General features: G+C 35.4%; 1 protein-coding gene and 1 long non-coding RNA gene across 2 annotated transcripts in view; one reads left to right on the top strand and one right to left on the bottom strand.

The window, feature by feature from the left end:
- The window catches only part of LOC128247319 (uncharacterized), a 5,569-nt gene extending 2,368 nt beyond the window's left edge, over positions 1-3,201 (bottom strand). The window contains exon 1 of the long non-coding RNA XR_008263701.1: positions 3,073-3,201. This is a non-coding gene — a long non-coding RNA (uncharacterized LOC128247319). The remainder of the gene's footprint in view (positions 1-3,072) is intronic.
- Positions 3,198-8,983, top strand: LOC106876036 (DNA-directed RNA polymerase II subunit RPB4). The gene is made up of 5 exons (XM_014924418.2): positions 3,198-3,353; positions 5,587-5,644; positions 6,843-6,965; positions 7,929-8,024; positions 8,768-8,983. The coding sequence occupies exons 1-5, from the start codon at positions 3,269-3,271 to the stop codon at positions 8,844-8,846; spliced, it is 441 nt and encodes a 146-aa protein (XP_014779904.1). The 5' UTR covers positions 3,198-3,268; the 3' UTR covers positions 8,847-8,983.
- Positions 8,984-18,445: the final 9,462 nt, after the last annotated feature.

The raw sequence follows: 18,445 nt of genomic DNA on the forward strand, positions 1-18,445 counted from the left end.
GGGGGGGGGGGGTCAGTGTTCATAAACTTTGCAGGATCTCCCAGTCCTACAACAAAATTAAATAAATCCATCTAGTAAAGAGCATGTTTGTGCGTGCATGTTAATGGCTCTGAAGAGTAACTTTGTCTTTGGTACGCAGTTTTGTCTTATAGATATGGGGTCACCATGAGAGATGATCTGAGATTGCATAGGCCTTATATTTGTAAATCTATGAAAATTTTGAAAACTGTTCCAAAGTTGAGAATGTAGAATTCAGCTACACTTAAATCCCATTGCTTCAAACAATTCTCAAATTCCTGCAAATAGAATGAATACTTGATTTTTCATAGAATATTTTCCCTCAAAAGTTCTGGACACAGCAACATCTCAAGAGGCATTAAGATAACTTTAAGCACACTTTTTCTTTGTCATAAATCAAATAGTTTATAGAATGTTTCTGAGTGTGTGTATAAAGTTAAAGAATTTTTTTTTTCTTTCAGACTTTTCAAAATTATTTTCAAGTCAAATAAATTGAGCAAAATATAAACAATAAAATGAAAACCCTACTGTACCTTTTGGCTGCATAGGGTTCTTATGAATTCATACTATGTTAATTTTGAGAATTCATTGAAGTTTCATTGGCAGTTGCTTTTTCACATCAGATTTGATGCTAATCCTTTGCAATAACTTTCTTGATGGGACTTCAGTTATGTAAAGAATTTGTCAGAATACAAGCAACAACAAAGAACATGCGGAGCCATTAATCTCAACACATTTTTTTCTCTCCATTTGTTTTCCTCTCATCTCTTTCTGTCAGAGAGTGTCGGCTCAAATCTTCAAAGACTTTGCCATTTTTCTCCACATATCTAATTAATACACCTGCTTATTGTTCCTTCACCTGTCTGTCTTTTATTTTCTGTACCTTTGAACCATATACTGGAACCTTACGTGGAAAAGGGATCTACTGTTACTAATGTAGGCTACAGTGAATTACTGGCCAACAAACTAAAACCAGCAATTTGTACCAAATGCCAAGGTCTATTGTCAAATCAAGTGTTATTGTTGCACACCCACATATGGCCACTCACACTATCAAAACCAATGAAAAACTGGCTTTTGAGTTGCTGGAACATCCTGCATACAGTCCAGATCTTGCTCCTTCCAACTATCGGCTCTTTGGACTGTTCAAACACCCTTTACAAGGTTGTCAATTTGCTACCGACGAAGAACAGGAAGTAATGCATAAATGGCTGCATGACCAACTGGAAACCTTTTTCTCCAATGAAGCAAGCTAGTGGACACTGGGAGAAGTGCATTGAAAAGCAAGAAGACTATGTCAACCTCTGTTTTTGTTTTAATAAAGTAGAGAAACAATAGTTCATTTAATTTTTGACTTGCATTCGAATTTTAGAATGATATTGTAGGACATGTGTGAGTGGCCAGATTTGACCAGTTTGAACATAAAACAGGTAGAATATTTTGGCTAGGTATCACCAGTTTAAATGCTAAATGGTTAAACATACTTTTTCTTTTTCATTTATTTTTTTTGAGTTGAAGTTACATTTAAATTTTGTACCATGCTAACAGACTGTATCGTATTCTAAGTCTTCAAAATCAAAGTCATAGAAATATCTTAAAGCAGCTGTAACTGAAAGGCACAACTTCTTTCAGTATGGGTCTGCTGATATTCATTCAAACTTAGTGTTCTATTGGTTCAATTCACCTGAAGGTTGATTTCAGAATGACAACAATTTCCAAGTTTTTTCTTTTGTTAGAAGTAGTCAAATTACTTTTGATGAGACCAATTGATTTGACTGACCTTGGTGTGGGAGTTCCAGGGTTTTGAGGAGTGTGCGACCACTTCTTAGCTACTATTGTTCTCTGGTCTACTACTCTGACCTGGATTAGTAGCACCTGTTAGGTTCCCAGCTGTGGGTTGACTTGTATGTGTACCACCCTCTTCAAACCTAGGCTGTGTCTGCTCTGATAATTGACAGTGACTAGGTCAGCGAATCCCCTACGATGATTGACAATTGAGGGCAAGATAAGCAGCTACAGATCAACCCCAGTACTTATTTTTTAAAGTTTGGTACTTATAGTATCAGCCTCTTTTCGCCAAATCACTAAGTTACAGGAACATAAACAAACCAACATCAGTTGTCAAACAGTGGGATGGAGGACAAATAAAGACACACACACAACATACTTCTTTCAGTTTTTGTCTACCAAATTCACTCACAAGGCTTTGGTTGGCTTGGTGCTATAGTAGAAGACACTTGCTTAAGGTGCCACACAGTGGTACTGAAACCAGATTGTCAGTTGTTGACTGCTTCACTTATCTCAGCAGTAAGATTTATAGTGGCATTAGCTGCAAGTCTGAAGTCCTAAAAAGACTCATTGAACAGGGATGCTTGGCACTGCTGATGTCTGAGCAAGAGAACAAAAGTTCAGATCTTTTGGTCTCTAGTTCTCCTGTCCTGTCCTATAGCTGTGAGACTTGGACGGGCCCTTAGGAGCTGCCTGAACTCCTTCGGTATTAGGATAATTCACAAGGTTATGGATTACCATTGGTCAGCTTTCATATCCAACTAACAACTCTACTTGGAAACGGGTGCATCCTGTTACTTGTATGATTCTGGAGTGCCAGCTTAGACTGTTTGGCCATGTTGCTCAATTTTGATTTAGACCCCACTTACTGTTCTTTTCACTGAGGATCTGGCTGGATTAACAACTTGACCACTGCAGATGATCAGATATCTATGGCGACTGGCTTGGATTCTGCTCGACGGATCACTCAGGAAGACCCAAGAATAACTTGACAGATAGTGAATACAGCAACGGCGCATGCCACCCCCTTCTAATTTGACCTGGTTTGTTTGATACTAATCCACTTAAAATATATCATACTGTCCCAAGAATACAATATGCTTATAGGATGAAAATTAAACGAAGTAAAGAACAGAATTTTATCTAACAAATACAAGTAAAAATTAAAACGCTTCTAAAGCAGACTGTGTTTGTTCCTTATCAATCCACATAAAACGAGTAAAGAACAAAACTATTTTTTAATACCCTGTGTGTAAATTAACAGACCTCAAGAGCCATTATTGTATTTTAAAAATCCATGGCGGACCTAGATTCCTCCTGCGACGCACAATTCGATACAAAATACTAACACGAAATTCTTATCGCGATCTCACTAGTCAAGTATTTATCTACTTTCAAAAGTAGAAAGTACCTCTGCTTTCAGTGTTATTTTCTTACCTTCTCCACTGAAGAGCTATACATAATGGCTGCCGCCGCTTCAGCTTCCACGGCAGCTTCATCCAACGAACAAACAGAAGAAGATGCTTCGGAATTACAATTTCCCAAAGGTATATTATCCATTTATTTTTCCAGTTATTTGGTCTATACATCATCTGTTGTCATTTGAACGCCTACATTATCGAATTCTATTCGTTTTTTTTTTATTTTTTAGCAAAATTTTGCTAAATTTCCGTGAGAGATACAAGTAATTGTTAATAACTTTTTATTATAAGCCAAAGATGAATGAAGAGTTAATTAACTTTTCAGGGTTCCAATTCTGAGGGGTCGGATACGAATTGAGGTACCTTAGTTCCATATATAGAATTTAGACGAATGCTAGTTGCATTGTTTTCTTATTCAAGTTCGAAGCGTCAGAGTTGTTTGAGAAGGGTACTTACTCGTCTTATTAGCGCCGTTATTTAAATGGTTCCAATTAGGAATCGAAACCGAATCGCTAACATTTTTTTTTCCGAAATATTAATCCATTGCTTTGTTTTACAATGCTTACAAAATTCTAGGTTCTTTAAATCAGAGGAAACGGGCAGTTATAACCTGAATGATTCTCTTTTATTTGCAAATATTTTCATTTGGTTTTGCAATAGGAATACAGTTTCTGTCGGACAATTCACTCACTGGTACTTATTTCGATAAAACATATATTTTGTTATATAATTTTATCAACTTTACTAATAAGAACAGAAATACTTGCTAGAGGAATTACTGCATATTTGAAGTTAACTGACGATTTTTTGATTTAGATTCATAAAATGGCATAACTAACGATTTCGGTAAAATTCACCGGAGTCCAATTCAGTTCGTCTTAACTTTCAAGAAAATGGATATTTTTAATGAAATCCTCTACAAATATACATCGGACTATGTAGATTCCAAGGACATAGGAATTTTGGGGGTTATTTTTGAGAACTGTTCTCCCACTTGGGGGTGTTTCGGAACAAGTCGTCCATATTTGTTTCATTTTCTCCAAAGTCGGTGGGGCAGAAATCTGCAGTTATGCCCATAAAACTATACTTTATCCCTGTTTGTGTTTTTGGACATATATTATCCCTTGATGCAAGGGTAATGAAGTTTCGCTAAATTGTATCTGTTGCTGCTATGTCTTTTCTTTGAGATCCATTTAAAACCTTCTCCGAATCACCTAACTGATCAGTTCTCTTTGTTTGAGTCAAGACAATTCCAAGATTTGTGAATGTGCGAATTCGTGTGTGCATGTATGCGAGCGTGTATGGTTATTTTGTAGCTATTTGTATATGTGCCAATGTGCTTGCATTAATGTAATGAATGTATTCCTATTGCTTTTGTACAGGTGAGTGTACTTTGTTTTGATGTATGTATGCTATATGTGCACATGATGGTGTATATTCCTTTTAGGGCAGCAGTTCTGAAATTCACAAATATCAGTCCTCACCTTCCATATTAGGGACCCTATTTCTTCAATCGAGAAGACAATAGTTTGCATCCATAACATTCATCTTCCTTTGCCATGGTGTTAGACAAGTTTGAACAATTTAAAACCATCAATGTTTATTAAACATAGCAACTTGCTTGCTCTCTTTTCAATCCCCTCAGTTAGCCACTTCCCATTGAGAGACACTGTTCTATGAGATTTAAATGAAGAATTCTTGGAATGTTTTGCAAAACTTCATTCACTGGTACCATTAATCGATGGGATTTTAGAGGACATGAGTTAATTTGTTGGAAAACCCTAAATTTCTAGTTTTGAGGTTTCTTCGGTATGATCAGGTCAGTTGTTTCTATGAACAGTATTGTAAATCGTTTTGACAATATCATTAATGTCATTCTCATGGGAAGGTACTACTTTGTAGATACTTTGGGGCAGTTGTGATGTTGTGGGCAACATCTTTGATATTGGTATGACACAATTGACATTTTCTGTCAAAACAGTGGATTGGAAGCATTCTCATCTCTTTTGTTGATCAGGGGATTTAGTTGCTACCAATGAAATTGATATAGTTGATGTTCAATTTGAACATCTACAAATGAACGCAGACAGGAGAGGAATTTCAGAGGGTTTATGCACTGGGGAGTGTAGGGTTAGGTGAAGAAACGAGTAGAGATGGGAGACTGGGGGAAGTGTGCAAACACCATGCCCTACTTTACAGTTGTGTGGTCACATTAAGGAGGACATTATCAAGTTGTATGAACAATTGATTGAATAAATAAACAATTACCCTTGAGGAAGTATAGAAAATGAATTTAAAACAGTAAATAAAATATTAAATTAAAACCGTCCTGATTATTTCTATTATACTATTATTTCAGAATTTGAATCTGCTGAGACTTTGTTAATATCAGAAGTACATATGCTTTTAGAGCACAGGTATGTAATTTTGAAATTTTGACACTGCTTTATTTATTTATTTATTTATTCTAAATATCTTGCATTCTTATTTAATATATAATTTTGTTGTTATGAGTTTAAAAGTTAATATATTTAATATGGATATTTGGATATAGAAGTGCTGTCTACTTTCCTTATAAACAGACATAAACATAAAATATTTTCTCCCTATTAATGAAATAATGTATTATGTTACCATTTCATTCTTATCTATATACTATTATAATAAACCCTCACTGTTATATTGGCTTCATTGTAGTTTGATCAAACTAAAGTAAACTGTTGTATTGTAATTTTAGCAGAATTGTTTGAAATTTAATCAAACAATGTACTTTCCCATTAATTATCATCATTTAACATCCATTGTCCATGGGTTGGACGGTTTGACCAGAACTGGCAAGCTGAGGAGCTGCACCAGACTCCAGTCTGATTTGGCATGGTTTCTACAGCTGGATACCCTTCCTGACACCAACTACTTTACAGAGTGTGCTGGATGCTTTTATGTGGCACTGCATGAGCACTTTTACATGGTGCTGCATGGACACTTATGTGACATCACCACGAGTGCTTTATACCACCAGAAGGACCGGTCTTAACACTCCTGTTGCAGAGTATGGGTCTGAGAACTAAACCTTCGGGTGATTTAATGTTCAAAGCCATACCACTTTAAATATGCTATGATTTCATTCATTTTTCAATAATTTATGTGTTGAGAGATTCTAATTGCATTTTATCTTCTTTCATGCAAAATGTTAGTCACCTGACTAACAAAGGTAAATTTATATACAAAGTTATACATTTGTAAACTTGTCTAAACATCATTGTAATTAATATTGAAGTTATTCTACAAAACCCTTTAAGATTCTTGATAGTTTAAAACGCTCTTTGAAATATGGTTACAAAAGCCTTAAATCTTTCGTTTAAATATTTAACAAACTAAATTTTTCTTAATCTAATCTAATCTGTTTTATTTCCTGTGCATTTTAGTTTCCAATTTCGTTATTAAATAATTTTAATCATTTTGGATTAGTCTTCTTGCTAAAATGTAAAGAATTTTTATTTTAAACACAGTCTGTAACAACCTAATTTCATACAGTAAGTTAATAGATATTTGTAAAATATATATTTTGTGAAAATAAAATAGTAACTAAAAATATTGACTGTTTTCTTGAATCAGGAAGCAACAGAATGAAAGTGCTGAAGAAGAACAAGAATTATCTGAAGTGTTCATGAAAACTCATCAGTATACACAACGTTTTAGCAAATTTAAAAACCGAGAAACAATCTCTGCTGTGAGAAGGTAAATTAAATATTTGTTCTATCATTTTCTTCTAACAAAGGTATTGGTAATAAGGCCTTTTGTTTATATTTAACAATATTTTTTATGCCAAAAATATAATCCGTTGCTGAGAGGGCAATGACACTGAATAGGTGATAAGTCAGACCATAATCGTTTTCTGTTGAAAACATCTTTGTATTTTCTTGGTTTCTGTCTCTTTGTATCTGTGCTGCATTATCCCTTGCAGACAAAAATGTCTTATAAAGTTTGCAATAAAATATGAGTGTTTTGACTGGAATTTCATTGACCAGTAAAGAAATTCTCTCTTGTAATTCCATTGAATATTATGAAAACAAAAATTGTGATGATAGAAGGATTTCCTTATATATTTTATTAATGTCAAGTCCCTGTCTTTAATTCAAATGAATTAGTTCATTTACATTTATCTAGAATTTTCTTGCAACAGCATTGAAAATATTTATTGCTGAAAAGTGTTGAGAGTAAAATACTTTCATTTATATTTACTATATTTCTTAAACTAAAACCACAATCTCTGAAGAGAAGGAGGGAGAAATTAATAAAATCATTAAATTTTAGTTATATTCTAATGAAACCTTTTTTAAAAGTTAGTTAGGAACGGTAACCATAACATTTGCAGGCCCTCCAAATTGTTACTTAATCGGAATAACTGCAAGAAAAGTATGGGCTGGCAAGGAACTGAGGTTGCACTAGAATGAACTCCACTAAAAACACTCCAAAGTGTGGGTGATGGTCATAAATCAGGTTATGTATTAGGTATAACCAAATGGAACAACTTTGTTCATATCTTATAACTTAATGTATGGTTTAGAACATAAATCTCTTCACTGTATGAAAATTCTCTTCATCCAGGAATTAATTTCTCTGAATGACTTACATTTCTTTGTTGGTATACGATTTTATAAAGTAGGGTTGGTTCACTTTTTAGATTTCTTTTTCTTTCAGTCTTCTACTACAGAAAAATCTACACAAATTCGAACTGGCAGCATTAGCCAATCTCTGCCCAGACAGTGCTGAAGAAGCAAAATCTTTGATACCAAGGTGTGTATGCATTGGTTGTATTAATATCTAGGTATAAGTGAAACAAGTTTTAACTCTTCCTCACCCACCCACTACTAAGATCTTATTTATTCAATATGTTAAATTTTAAGAATCTTCACCAGCATCAATGAAACTTAAGAGTTGAGTTTGTGCATTTAACTGGAAATTTTCAAACCTCTATTATTTGTGCTGAATGAACAGAAACTTGGGAGAAGACCCCTTAATCTTACTGAAAACTAACTTCCCTAGTGTTGGTACCTTGAAAAATGTACCCAGTACACTCTGTAAAGTGGTTGACCAAATGAAATATATGAGTGAATCATGACCCCCAAACCTGTCTAAGAGGGCAATGACACTGAATAGGTGATAAGTCAGACCATAATCGTTTTCTGTTGAAAACATCTTTGTATTTTCTTGGTTTCTGTCTCTTTGTATCTGTGCTGCATTATCCCTTGCAGACAAAAATGTCTTATAAAGTTTGCAATAAAATATGAGTGTTTTGACTGGAATTTCATTGAGCAGTAAAGAAATTCTCTCTTGTAATTCCATTGAATATTATGAAAACAAAAATTGTGATGATAGAAGGATTTCCTTATATATTTTATTAATGTCAAGTCCCTGTCTTTAATTCAAATTAATTAGTTCATTTACATTTATCTAGAATTTTCTTGCAACAGCATTGAAAATATTTATTAAGGAATTGCCTCTAAAAAGATATTTAAATGCTTGTTTCCATTTTTCAGTTTGGAAGGAAGATTTGAAGAAGAGGAATTGCAACAGACTTTAGATGATATTCAAACCAAGAGGAGTTTCCAGTATTGAAGAATAACCATTGTAATTACCACAATTTCATTATAAACCATTCCTTATCATTTGAAATTCTTTTATTTTTATTTTTTTAAATTTCATCTTTGTAATTCACATTCTGAACTGAATAAATGCTTGAATTACTGGATAAATGTTTGAGTTGTTTAATGCTGTCATTGTTATTGTCCTTTTTTTTTAAAAGAAAAAAAGTTCCTGAAAATATCAACCTTACTATTTTAGTCAAAAGTAATATGAATTAGGATGGGTGGAGTTCTCCAAAATTATTTGCAATGGTGACTTAATAGTACCAAGATGCTGGTCAAGAAAACATGCTGTCAACTGCATATCCTTACAACTCAACACATGCCTAAGACAGTCATACCCTTCTAAAAATGCCAACTACTGGCCTATCATCTTCAGTGTATTTCCCTTTACTGTGATTTCTACAGAACCAGGTCTATTGGAGACATGCTCTCCAACATAACATACCTGTGATCTTTCATTCCTGAGAATTTCAGTAAAATCAATGTTGTTACTCAAGACATGAGCAAAACCTTTAACCCTTTCCTGCACAAAAACTTTCATGTTAAGTTGGTCATAGTTGACTTTGATGCAACTATTATTGCTTGACTTTCAAATTTCCTATAAAACTAATCCTTTGTAGCATAGGACTCACTCGAGCCAATAATTATATCAATTTTCGTGTGGTTATGTCTCTACATTCTTTCTACCATATATTAATGATATACTATGTTATTTCCCACAATATGCACTTCTGCAGTGATATTACTCTTCATACTTTAACCTTCTTCATGTAAACTCAAGCTGGACTTACAACGCCTCCTTAAACACCTCAAAAACATTTTGCAATGGGTACATGACACCTCATCTCCTTAAAACATGCACACTCAATCACTACATATATTATGGAAAAAAATTATGCTACCCCTTGCCTATGCATTAACCCACAGTCAAAACCTTTAAAGCTAGACTTGATTAAATTTCTGACATTTCATGGTGACTAAAGTCCTTTTTTTATCAGAATCAGAAAATACTTCAGTTCCGATCAATTACTGACCTTCTAAATTGTTTTGGTAAGAATGATATTATGATACTGCTCACATATAAGGGATATTATTGCTGTTATTTGTACATTAGCATCCTTGACTGCATCTAAACTGCCATTTGGCTGATTGGAAAAAGATACATTCATCAATCACATTACAAATTACCAAATTCACTAAGCATATGTTTATTCTAGCACATGTAAATTGAGAGCAATAAGCCTGGACGGTTGACAATAAATATCCTCCAGAGGACCAACATAGTTTCTTCTCTCATTTTGAATTAATCTTATAATCATTCTCAACTGTTGTCTGCACATTATTGTAATCTTAGCAATGGCCTGAAGGCAGTTCCCTAAGTGACACAGAATTAAGGCTACTTTTGAAATTGGGTCATCAATGAACCTTGTAAGAGTATGTTTGAGAAAGTTGGTTCATATGCAATGGCTTAAAGACAGTTCCCTGAGAAACTCACTCAGAATTAATGCTTCTTTTGAAAGAGCACCATTAACTGCAAATATCTGATTTCTGCTTCTTAAAAGTCATCAGACATTCTCTTTATTTCCCAACTATGCTGAGACCATGTATTTATAAATCATTCTTATGTCAACTTTACTGAAAACCTTCACAAAAATGAGATATTCCTTATCCAGGTTTGAACAGGATCTGAGTGAAACAGCTTCTTGGATGGAAGCTGTGCTTTTTGTCAATCAGCAAATCATTTTCTTCTAGACCACAATATATTCCCTTCTGATAATTCTTTACATGACATTGCTCATGTGAAACCAAGGAAATAGGCATGTAGTTTTTGGCAGTAGAGAATCACTGATTTATACACAAATGTATTTTTATATGAGATTGATGGAGTTAATTCTGGTTGAAAACAAATATTCTGTCATTTAAGATATTTCCTTATTTGCTTCACTAGACATCTGTTTAATATCATTCATTCATTTATTCAGTTCTCATTGTGCCTTGTGGCACTCGAGGCAACAGCAAGATCATTCCACCTTCTAACACTGAAAGCATCCTTGACAGCTTCTTCCATTGTTAACCGTCTGCTTTTAAGATCTTTTGTTATTGTTCTCACATCTTCCTTTACCTTGTGGAACCAATTGCAAAGCATTCCTGACAATTGAGTTGGGTTTATAGGGACAAACTCGACCCAGCCATTTCCATCTTGCTTCAATAGTTTCTCTTGTTGGTTTCATGTTAGCCTTGGTAGTTGGCTATTCAGGATCATATTCAGTCAGTAGACCTTCAGAATTTTACGCAAACATTTATTTTGAAACACCTCCAATTTCTTTTCAAGATTTTTGTTTGCTTTCCAACATTCGGATCCTTAGAAGAGGATGCTAAGTATGTTGCTTTTGTAAAATTGTATTTTGGTGCCCTTGCTGAGTACTAATGATTTCCATATTGAGTTTAACATACCAAATGGTTGGTTGGCTTTGCTGATTCTTGTATTTATTTCATGAGTGCAGTCTCCATCCATTGTTATTTTAGTGCCTTGTCAGTTAAATTCATCAACATTCGGTCAGGATTTTGAGACCTAAGGTGTTGGCTATTTGACTAAGTCACTCAGATTTGTCTTGTAACTCTTGAGATGTGTATGAGAACAAATAAGTGTCATCTGCCTAATCTAAATCTTCTAGTTGAGTTGTATTCCATTCTATACCTCATTTATATTCTTTTGTCGTTCTTTACATCAACCAATTCACTGCCAATGGAAATAAGATTGGTGATAACGCGCATCCTTGTTTGACGCCGGTTTTTATTTCAAATGGATCTGTCAGTTTGTTGTGTATAACTTGACTTTCAAAGTTTTCGTACAATAAACGGACCATCTTGACTAATTTTTGTGGGAAACCATAGAATCTGAGAATCTTCCAAAGTGTGTCTCGGTGAAGGCTATTTAAAGCTTTTACAAAGCCAACAAACAACATGCACAAAGATGAGTTCCATTCATGGGATTGTTTGACTATTTGGCAAATTACAAAGATATTGTCAATACATGATTTTCCTTTCCTGAATCCAGCTTGCTTTTGGCAAAGTAATTGGTCTACTGCTGTTGTGATGCGCTGTAATATGATATGGGTGAATATTTTACTGGTGTTTGATAATAGAGTGATTCTTCTCCAGTTATTACAGTTTGATGCATCACCTTTCTTTGGTCATTTCACAATGAGTCCTTTTTTCCAGTTGTTCAGTATTTCCTCATTAATCCAGATTTTTTGGAAAATAATTGGTAGTGTTTTGACCTCTGCTTTAAGCATTTCAGCACAATCTCCATCTAACCCAGATGATTTGCCATTTTAAAATTTATAGATAGCTTTTATGACTTCATTTACCATGATCTCTCCAGTGTTTTAACATGATCTTCCCAGTGTTGATTTCCAAGTCCTTATCCACTTCTTTTATTTCGGTAGAGATTATGGGCTCTGGGCAATTAAGGATAGTTTGGAAGTGGTTCTTCCATTGTCCTAGTTTGGCTTTTTCATCAGTTATTTTGATTCCATCTGGACCTTGTACAGGTAGATCGTAGTATCTTCCTTGGTCTCCACTACACAGTCTTTTCCTTATTTTGTACAGTGATCTTAAATCTTTACATTTGGCAGCTAATTCAGCTTCTTCAGCCAATTGGTTTGTGTATCTATGTCATTCCATACAGATTTCTTAACTGCCTTATCCTCATTCATATATTGCATCATACACTTTTCTATATGTTTGGTTGATGTAGAAGTGAGAAGTTTCTTCTTTATTTCTTTCCTTTTATTTATGATTTTCCCTGTGTCTTTTGATATCCATTCAGATTTGGGATTTTTTTTCTATATCCAATAGTTTCTTTAGCTGTGTCTGTAAGGATATGGTTGAAATTGTCAATTGTTATATTCTTACTGGTTTGTAATGCACTTATAGTGATTGTCAGTAAGTAACATCCTATAATTTTTATATCTAGCAAACTTACCCATCTACGATGGGTGATAAGAGCAGGGTGCAAATTGAGACAATTTACGTTGTAATGTACTTATTTTTATTCATTATATTTGATAGTGCCAAACTATATAGTGTACCTTATTGAACGATATATATGTAAACATTTACATAACACATTCATGGTGCTATCTTTACAAAACCTCTTTGTAAACAATATTCTCCGTTTGTCCACAACTAAGTTTCTAATTAGCTGAATCCGTTGCCCTACTCATCACGACATACAGCTGGCTGTACGTGAACATGGGAGAGGGCAGAAACACACCGATGCCATCCAAAGTCTGGCCCTGAGACTTATTGGCCGCAAAGGAGAAGGCTAATTTGATAGGAAACTGTCTGTGTTGTAATTTAAATGGAAATTGATTATCTGAAGGCATCAGAAGGATCCGAGATATAAACAGATGTTTTGCCAGTGTGAGGATCAGTTACTATCACTGCTTCGATGACGTGAGACTTAAGTTCCATTCACTATCTGCGAGGGAAATATTTTGTAACTCATCATCTTCAACTTGCAATTGCGCTTGCTTAGCTGGCAGTCATGCTCAAGTGTTATAGGTTTGTTTGATAATTCTAACTGTAGGAGAACTTCTTGATCGACGTGCTGCAGTATTGTTCTCTTGTTCTGCATCTCTGACAGCTGGATTTAGCCTACGTGATGAGGTATTTCTTTGTTGCTCAGAGTCTCTCACTTCTATATTTTGGTGCTTTGCACTGTGTGCTTCTGTATCTCTTTCTTGTTCAGCTTGTCTGTATGCTTCGTTTGATCGAGTCCTATTGGTAGAAGCAGCATTTCTTGTTTTTCTCCAAATTGACGACTTCCATTTTGGTGTCATGATCTGACACGAAATAAAATACTAAATGAGCAACATAAAAAAAATATTTTGTTACATTTTAATTAATGTGTAATATAATGCATGCATATCATGTCATTCACTGTTTTATACATGGTAGGAAAACTTACTAGTGCAAAAATCCTATGTGTTGACTGTAGACACGCTCCTTCGCAAAAGACCAGCTATTATTTTGTAAACAATGTTTCGAAACTGTTCATGTGTTCAAAAGGAGAGATCTGACCCTCACATTCAGTGTAGGAAGCCCAAGTTGCCAAAGTTACTTCATTTGTGACATGACTTGACACGAATAAAATAATAAAACGGTAATATAAAATAAAATTTTGGATTACATTCTAATTAACGCATATCATGTCATTCACTGTTTTGTGCATCGTAGTATGATAGATAGGATAAGTGACCAGAGCAAAAATTCTAAGTGTTGACTGTAGACATGATTGTTTGCAAAAGATCAGCTGTTATTTTGTAAACAATGTTTCGAAACTGTTCATGTGTTCGAAAGGAGAGATCTAACTCTCACACTCAGTGTAGGAGGCCCAGGTTGCCAAAGTTACTTTATTCAACAATATTACTCAATAGAGGGAGAAGGGATTGGGTGGGGCAGGGGAGGAAGAGGAGGTCGGACTAATCTCTGCAAGAGAGGGGAGGCCTCTCTATTCCTCTTACAAAACTTACCTCCGGGTGCCAAATTTGCCTCAATTGATGGTATTACATGGGTAGGGGGTGGTAGTAGGACAGGGACAGAGGCAGAAGGAGGAGGTCAAGCATGTCCCTTTAGAAGGGTATAGACCACCCTATTCCTTCTGCCAAAGTTACCTCAATTGATGGAATTTCTCTGAAAATATGGGGGTGAGGAGGGACTAAGCTTATATATAAACTACCCTAGAGACACCCCTACAAAGTTTCATGCCAATCAGCCCAACCGTTTGCCTGCGATGTGAGTACAGACAACCATTATGCCCATTATAGTATGATTGCATGCAAGAACGAGGGTTCACTATCTTGTATGTAAACGACAAGAAAATAAGAATTTGTAAGACATTCACAATAAGTCATAACATATTTATTACTGAATATGATGTGTTAACATATAAGGTTAATTGAAGGAAAAGCTTGTAACATCACATGAACATATTTTGCAACTACATGTCTCAAAGCAAGTGAGGCAAATATCCACATGTGCAGGTGTGTATGCGAGTAGCATGACTCAATACATGTCTAGGAACCGACACTCAAGAGTGGCGCGAAATTAGAATCTGTTCCTTTATATAAGGGATGATCCAGAAGTACATCATGTAGGAATCATCACCATTTCCGGTTGATTATGATGTGGTCAGTTTGGCTTTTTGTTTTCCCATCAGGTGATGTCCAATTTAATTTATGTATATTCTTGTGCTCAGAGAGTGTATCCCCTATAACCAGGTTACTCTCTTCACAAATGTCTGTCAGGCATTTGCCTTTGTTTGTGGTCTGACCCATTCCACACTGGTCCATGATTCATTCTTTGTTTTCATTGTTGCTTCCAACTCTTGTGTTGAAATCTTCCACTAACAATAGCACATCATGTTTTGGTATGTTGTTCAATGTTGAACACAGTACATTGTAAAATTGATCTTTGTCCTCTTCTTCAGCATCTTCAATGAGCGCATAAGACACTATAATAGATTATTTTGTATAGTGTGAGTTTAATCAGACATGTAGTAATTGTTCATTAATTGGAGTCCATTGAAGTAATATATTTACATGTTTCTTTCCAATAATGAGAGTGACACCTTGCTGATGTGTGTCATCTTGTTTACCAGACCATATAATAGTTTCTCCAGAACTGGTTTTCTGCTTCCCATAATTGGTCCATCTTGCTTCAGTTATTCCATGTAGATCCAGGTGATAGTTGTTCATTTCACGTAGTATCTGTGCTAATTTTTAGTGTCAAGAAGTCAGGCATCAGGTTGGATACTTCCTTTCGGCCTTGATCTCCAACCATCATAAAATCATTGTTCCTTTGCCCAAAGAAAAGGAGTTTGGGTTTTATTTTTATATCATTATTTCTTGTTACCGTTTCTGTAGCTTGTGATACTTTTTTATGAGATGGGGGTGCTAGCGCTATGCCCAACCCTCCTCTTTAACCTGGACTTGGGACTGGCATAGGCAGAGTCTGTTTAATATAATGGACATATTTGATTTATTTGCTTTATTGGTGATGTTGGTAAGTAGAACAAGAGTGGTCCAAAGAACTTACATTTGTGTGACATCATTTTTAGTGCTTTCAGAATATGAATATGCACATCAGATGTTGTTATTTGCATATTGTTGTAAATAAGGTGGGGTTCCATATTTGGAAACAGAGTTTGTTAAGGATTCTGTATTTAGATTCTTTTAAATTTGAATTCTTTTGGTGGTGAATAATTGCAGTTCTTTAGCCTCTAAGTCAATTCTGACCAAGTAGACTTACCTACTATATCAAACATTATTCAAGCTGGTGGAGTTTGATGCAAGAAGAGTTTTGCAAAGAACTATTAAATGACTGTTTTCAGTTGTCAATCTGCCACCATAATATCTCTCTCTTCATGTGTGTTTCTCATTCTCTATATCTTTCTGTACTCTGCCGAAGAGAAAGAGAAAAAGATTAAAGTAAGATTGAAGCAGAAATGAAAATAGAGTTTGACATCACACTAACATTTTAGAATCTTTTGTTGACTCACACTACCATACTTTCGCAACTTTCTGTGATTCCCTTTTTTGCCAATATCATTTCATTTCAACTTTCTATCTTTCTCCATCTCTCATCTTGACAAACGGTATGACGTGGTTCAAAGGAGATTAGGTTGCTATTTCTCAAAATTATGCTATAAATTCTTTCCTGTGTGATAGCTAATATATATGTTTTATAGGTAATTGTTTCATAGTTTCTAAATACAAAGCAGACATATGTAAAGACAGTTTCATGTATAGTTTAGCAGTGGTACCCAGCAATGCCTGTTTTTTTTTTTTAAGTCAGAACACACATATATACATAGGTGCTGATATACATACATAAGACATTTGTTGCATCAAAGTAACACTGTCCACCAATGTCAAGATTTTATACATGCATAAATCATGCATGTAAGGTGTGAAATCCTCATGAACCTGGTAACATTTCAACTAATTGTAATCATACAGTACTTTCTTCCACCCCTTTTCATCTTCTCACTTCCATTCTTAAGGGAGGGTGAGAAGTATGTGCAGATCGATAATGTATGCTTGCACTCAGTAATCTTTAAAAGAATGTGGCATGGAAGTGCTCCTTTGAAAGGTTATTAAACATAGAGAATATCTAAGAAAAAGGTCTTCTGAATGTGAATCCAAAAGAACCAGCTATCCTTGTTGATAACAGTATGATAGATGAGGTAATTAGGACTCTGTAAACTGGGAAAGTCCCTGGTCCTTCTGAAATTACTGTTAAGATGTATAGGAAAGTTGGTTATACATCATTAGATGTATACCTGACTTTCCTATATAAAATTATGAATATAATGGAACGCTGAACTCCAGACTATCAACTTAAACAACATTTATTCAGGTGGTAAATATATACATCTTTAGCTCTTGTTTGCTGTTACAGCTTCTGTGTGTGTGAGCATGGTTGTTAGGACGTTGGTATGTAGATGTAAGCGAGCTGTCGAGCGTAAGTTCGAAAGATGGTGAGAGACAGCTAAACACGTCCATGCTCAATCGCTGGCCAGCAAGAAAGAGACAGAATGAAGCGGGAAAGCTTGCTTGTTGAATTCCACGCATGCGTGAGACTACGCATGCGCACGGCGTTACTACAGGGCTCCCTTGCCAGTGCGGAAACGCACGATAATATGAAATCTGTTGGAACGCCTGAGGTAGGATGGCCACTGAAAACCACCCACAAGATGTGGCACAAACACACACACACAGAAGCTGTAACAACAAACAAGAGCTAAAGATGTATATATTTACCACCTGAATAAATGTTGTTTAAGTTGATAGTCTGGAGTTCAGCGTTCCATTATATTCATAATTTTATACAGGAAAGTCAGGTATACATCTAATGATGTATAACCAACTTTCCTATAAAGTGGTGACCCTCCGACGTGATTCGGACACGCAGCCCGCTGAGCTACAATAACCCACTTTCTTATAAAGTGGTGACCCCAACGAAGAAACAAATGCAGCATGAATTCTGAACTACCAACCTATAACTGATGAACCCGACTAAAGAACAAATGCGGCCATGGAGACTGAACTGCTAACCAGCATCATCGTCATGACCAACACGATTCTACGATTACTACGCCATCAACATCTCCAACCATAGTCAACACGACTTACTATGTACACTGAACTGGACCACCGCGGCAGGTCTCTCTTCAATTCTGTTAGGTGACTTAGCTTCACCACGTTAATAAACAGACAAGAGAATTTCAGCCAGCGACGAATGTCTGTCCTCAAGGCCCTGGCATGGAAGCCAACATCACAACTAGTGATCGCTCTGCCACACTCACAACCTCAACTACTTTCACATACAGACTCTTCCTATAGTGTACTCAAAGAACTTGGTATAAAACTCTCACGTGTACTGACTTTCTATCTGCTGTGATATCTCACATACATATAGACGGGCTGTCTTTTATTATGTTCTTATATGTCGCATTCACACTCTCACATACACATACATCTTTTATGCCACACTAAATAT

The sequence above is a fragment of the Octopus bimaculoides genome, chromosome 3 (genome assembly GCF_001194135.2).
Source record: "Octopus bimaculoides isolate UCB-OBI-ISO-001 chromosome 3, ASM119413v2, whole genome shotgun sequence".
Classification (NCBI taxonomy): Eukaryota; Metazoa; Mollusca; class Cephalopoda; order Octopoda; family Octopodidae; genus Octopus; species Octopus bimaculoides.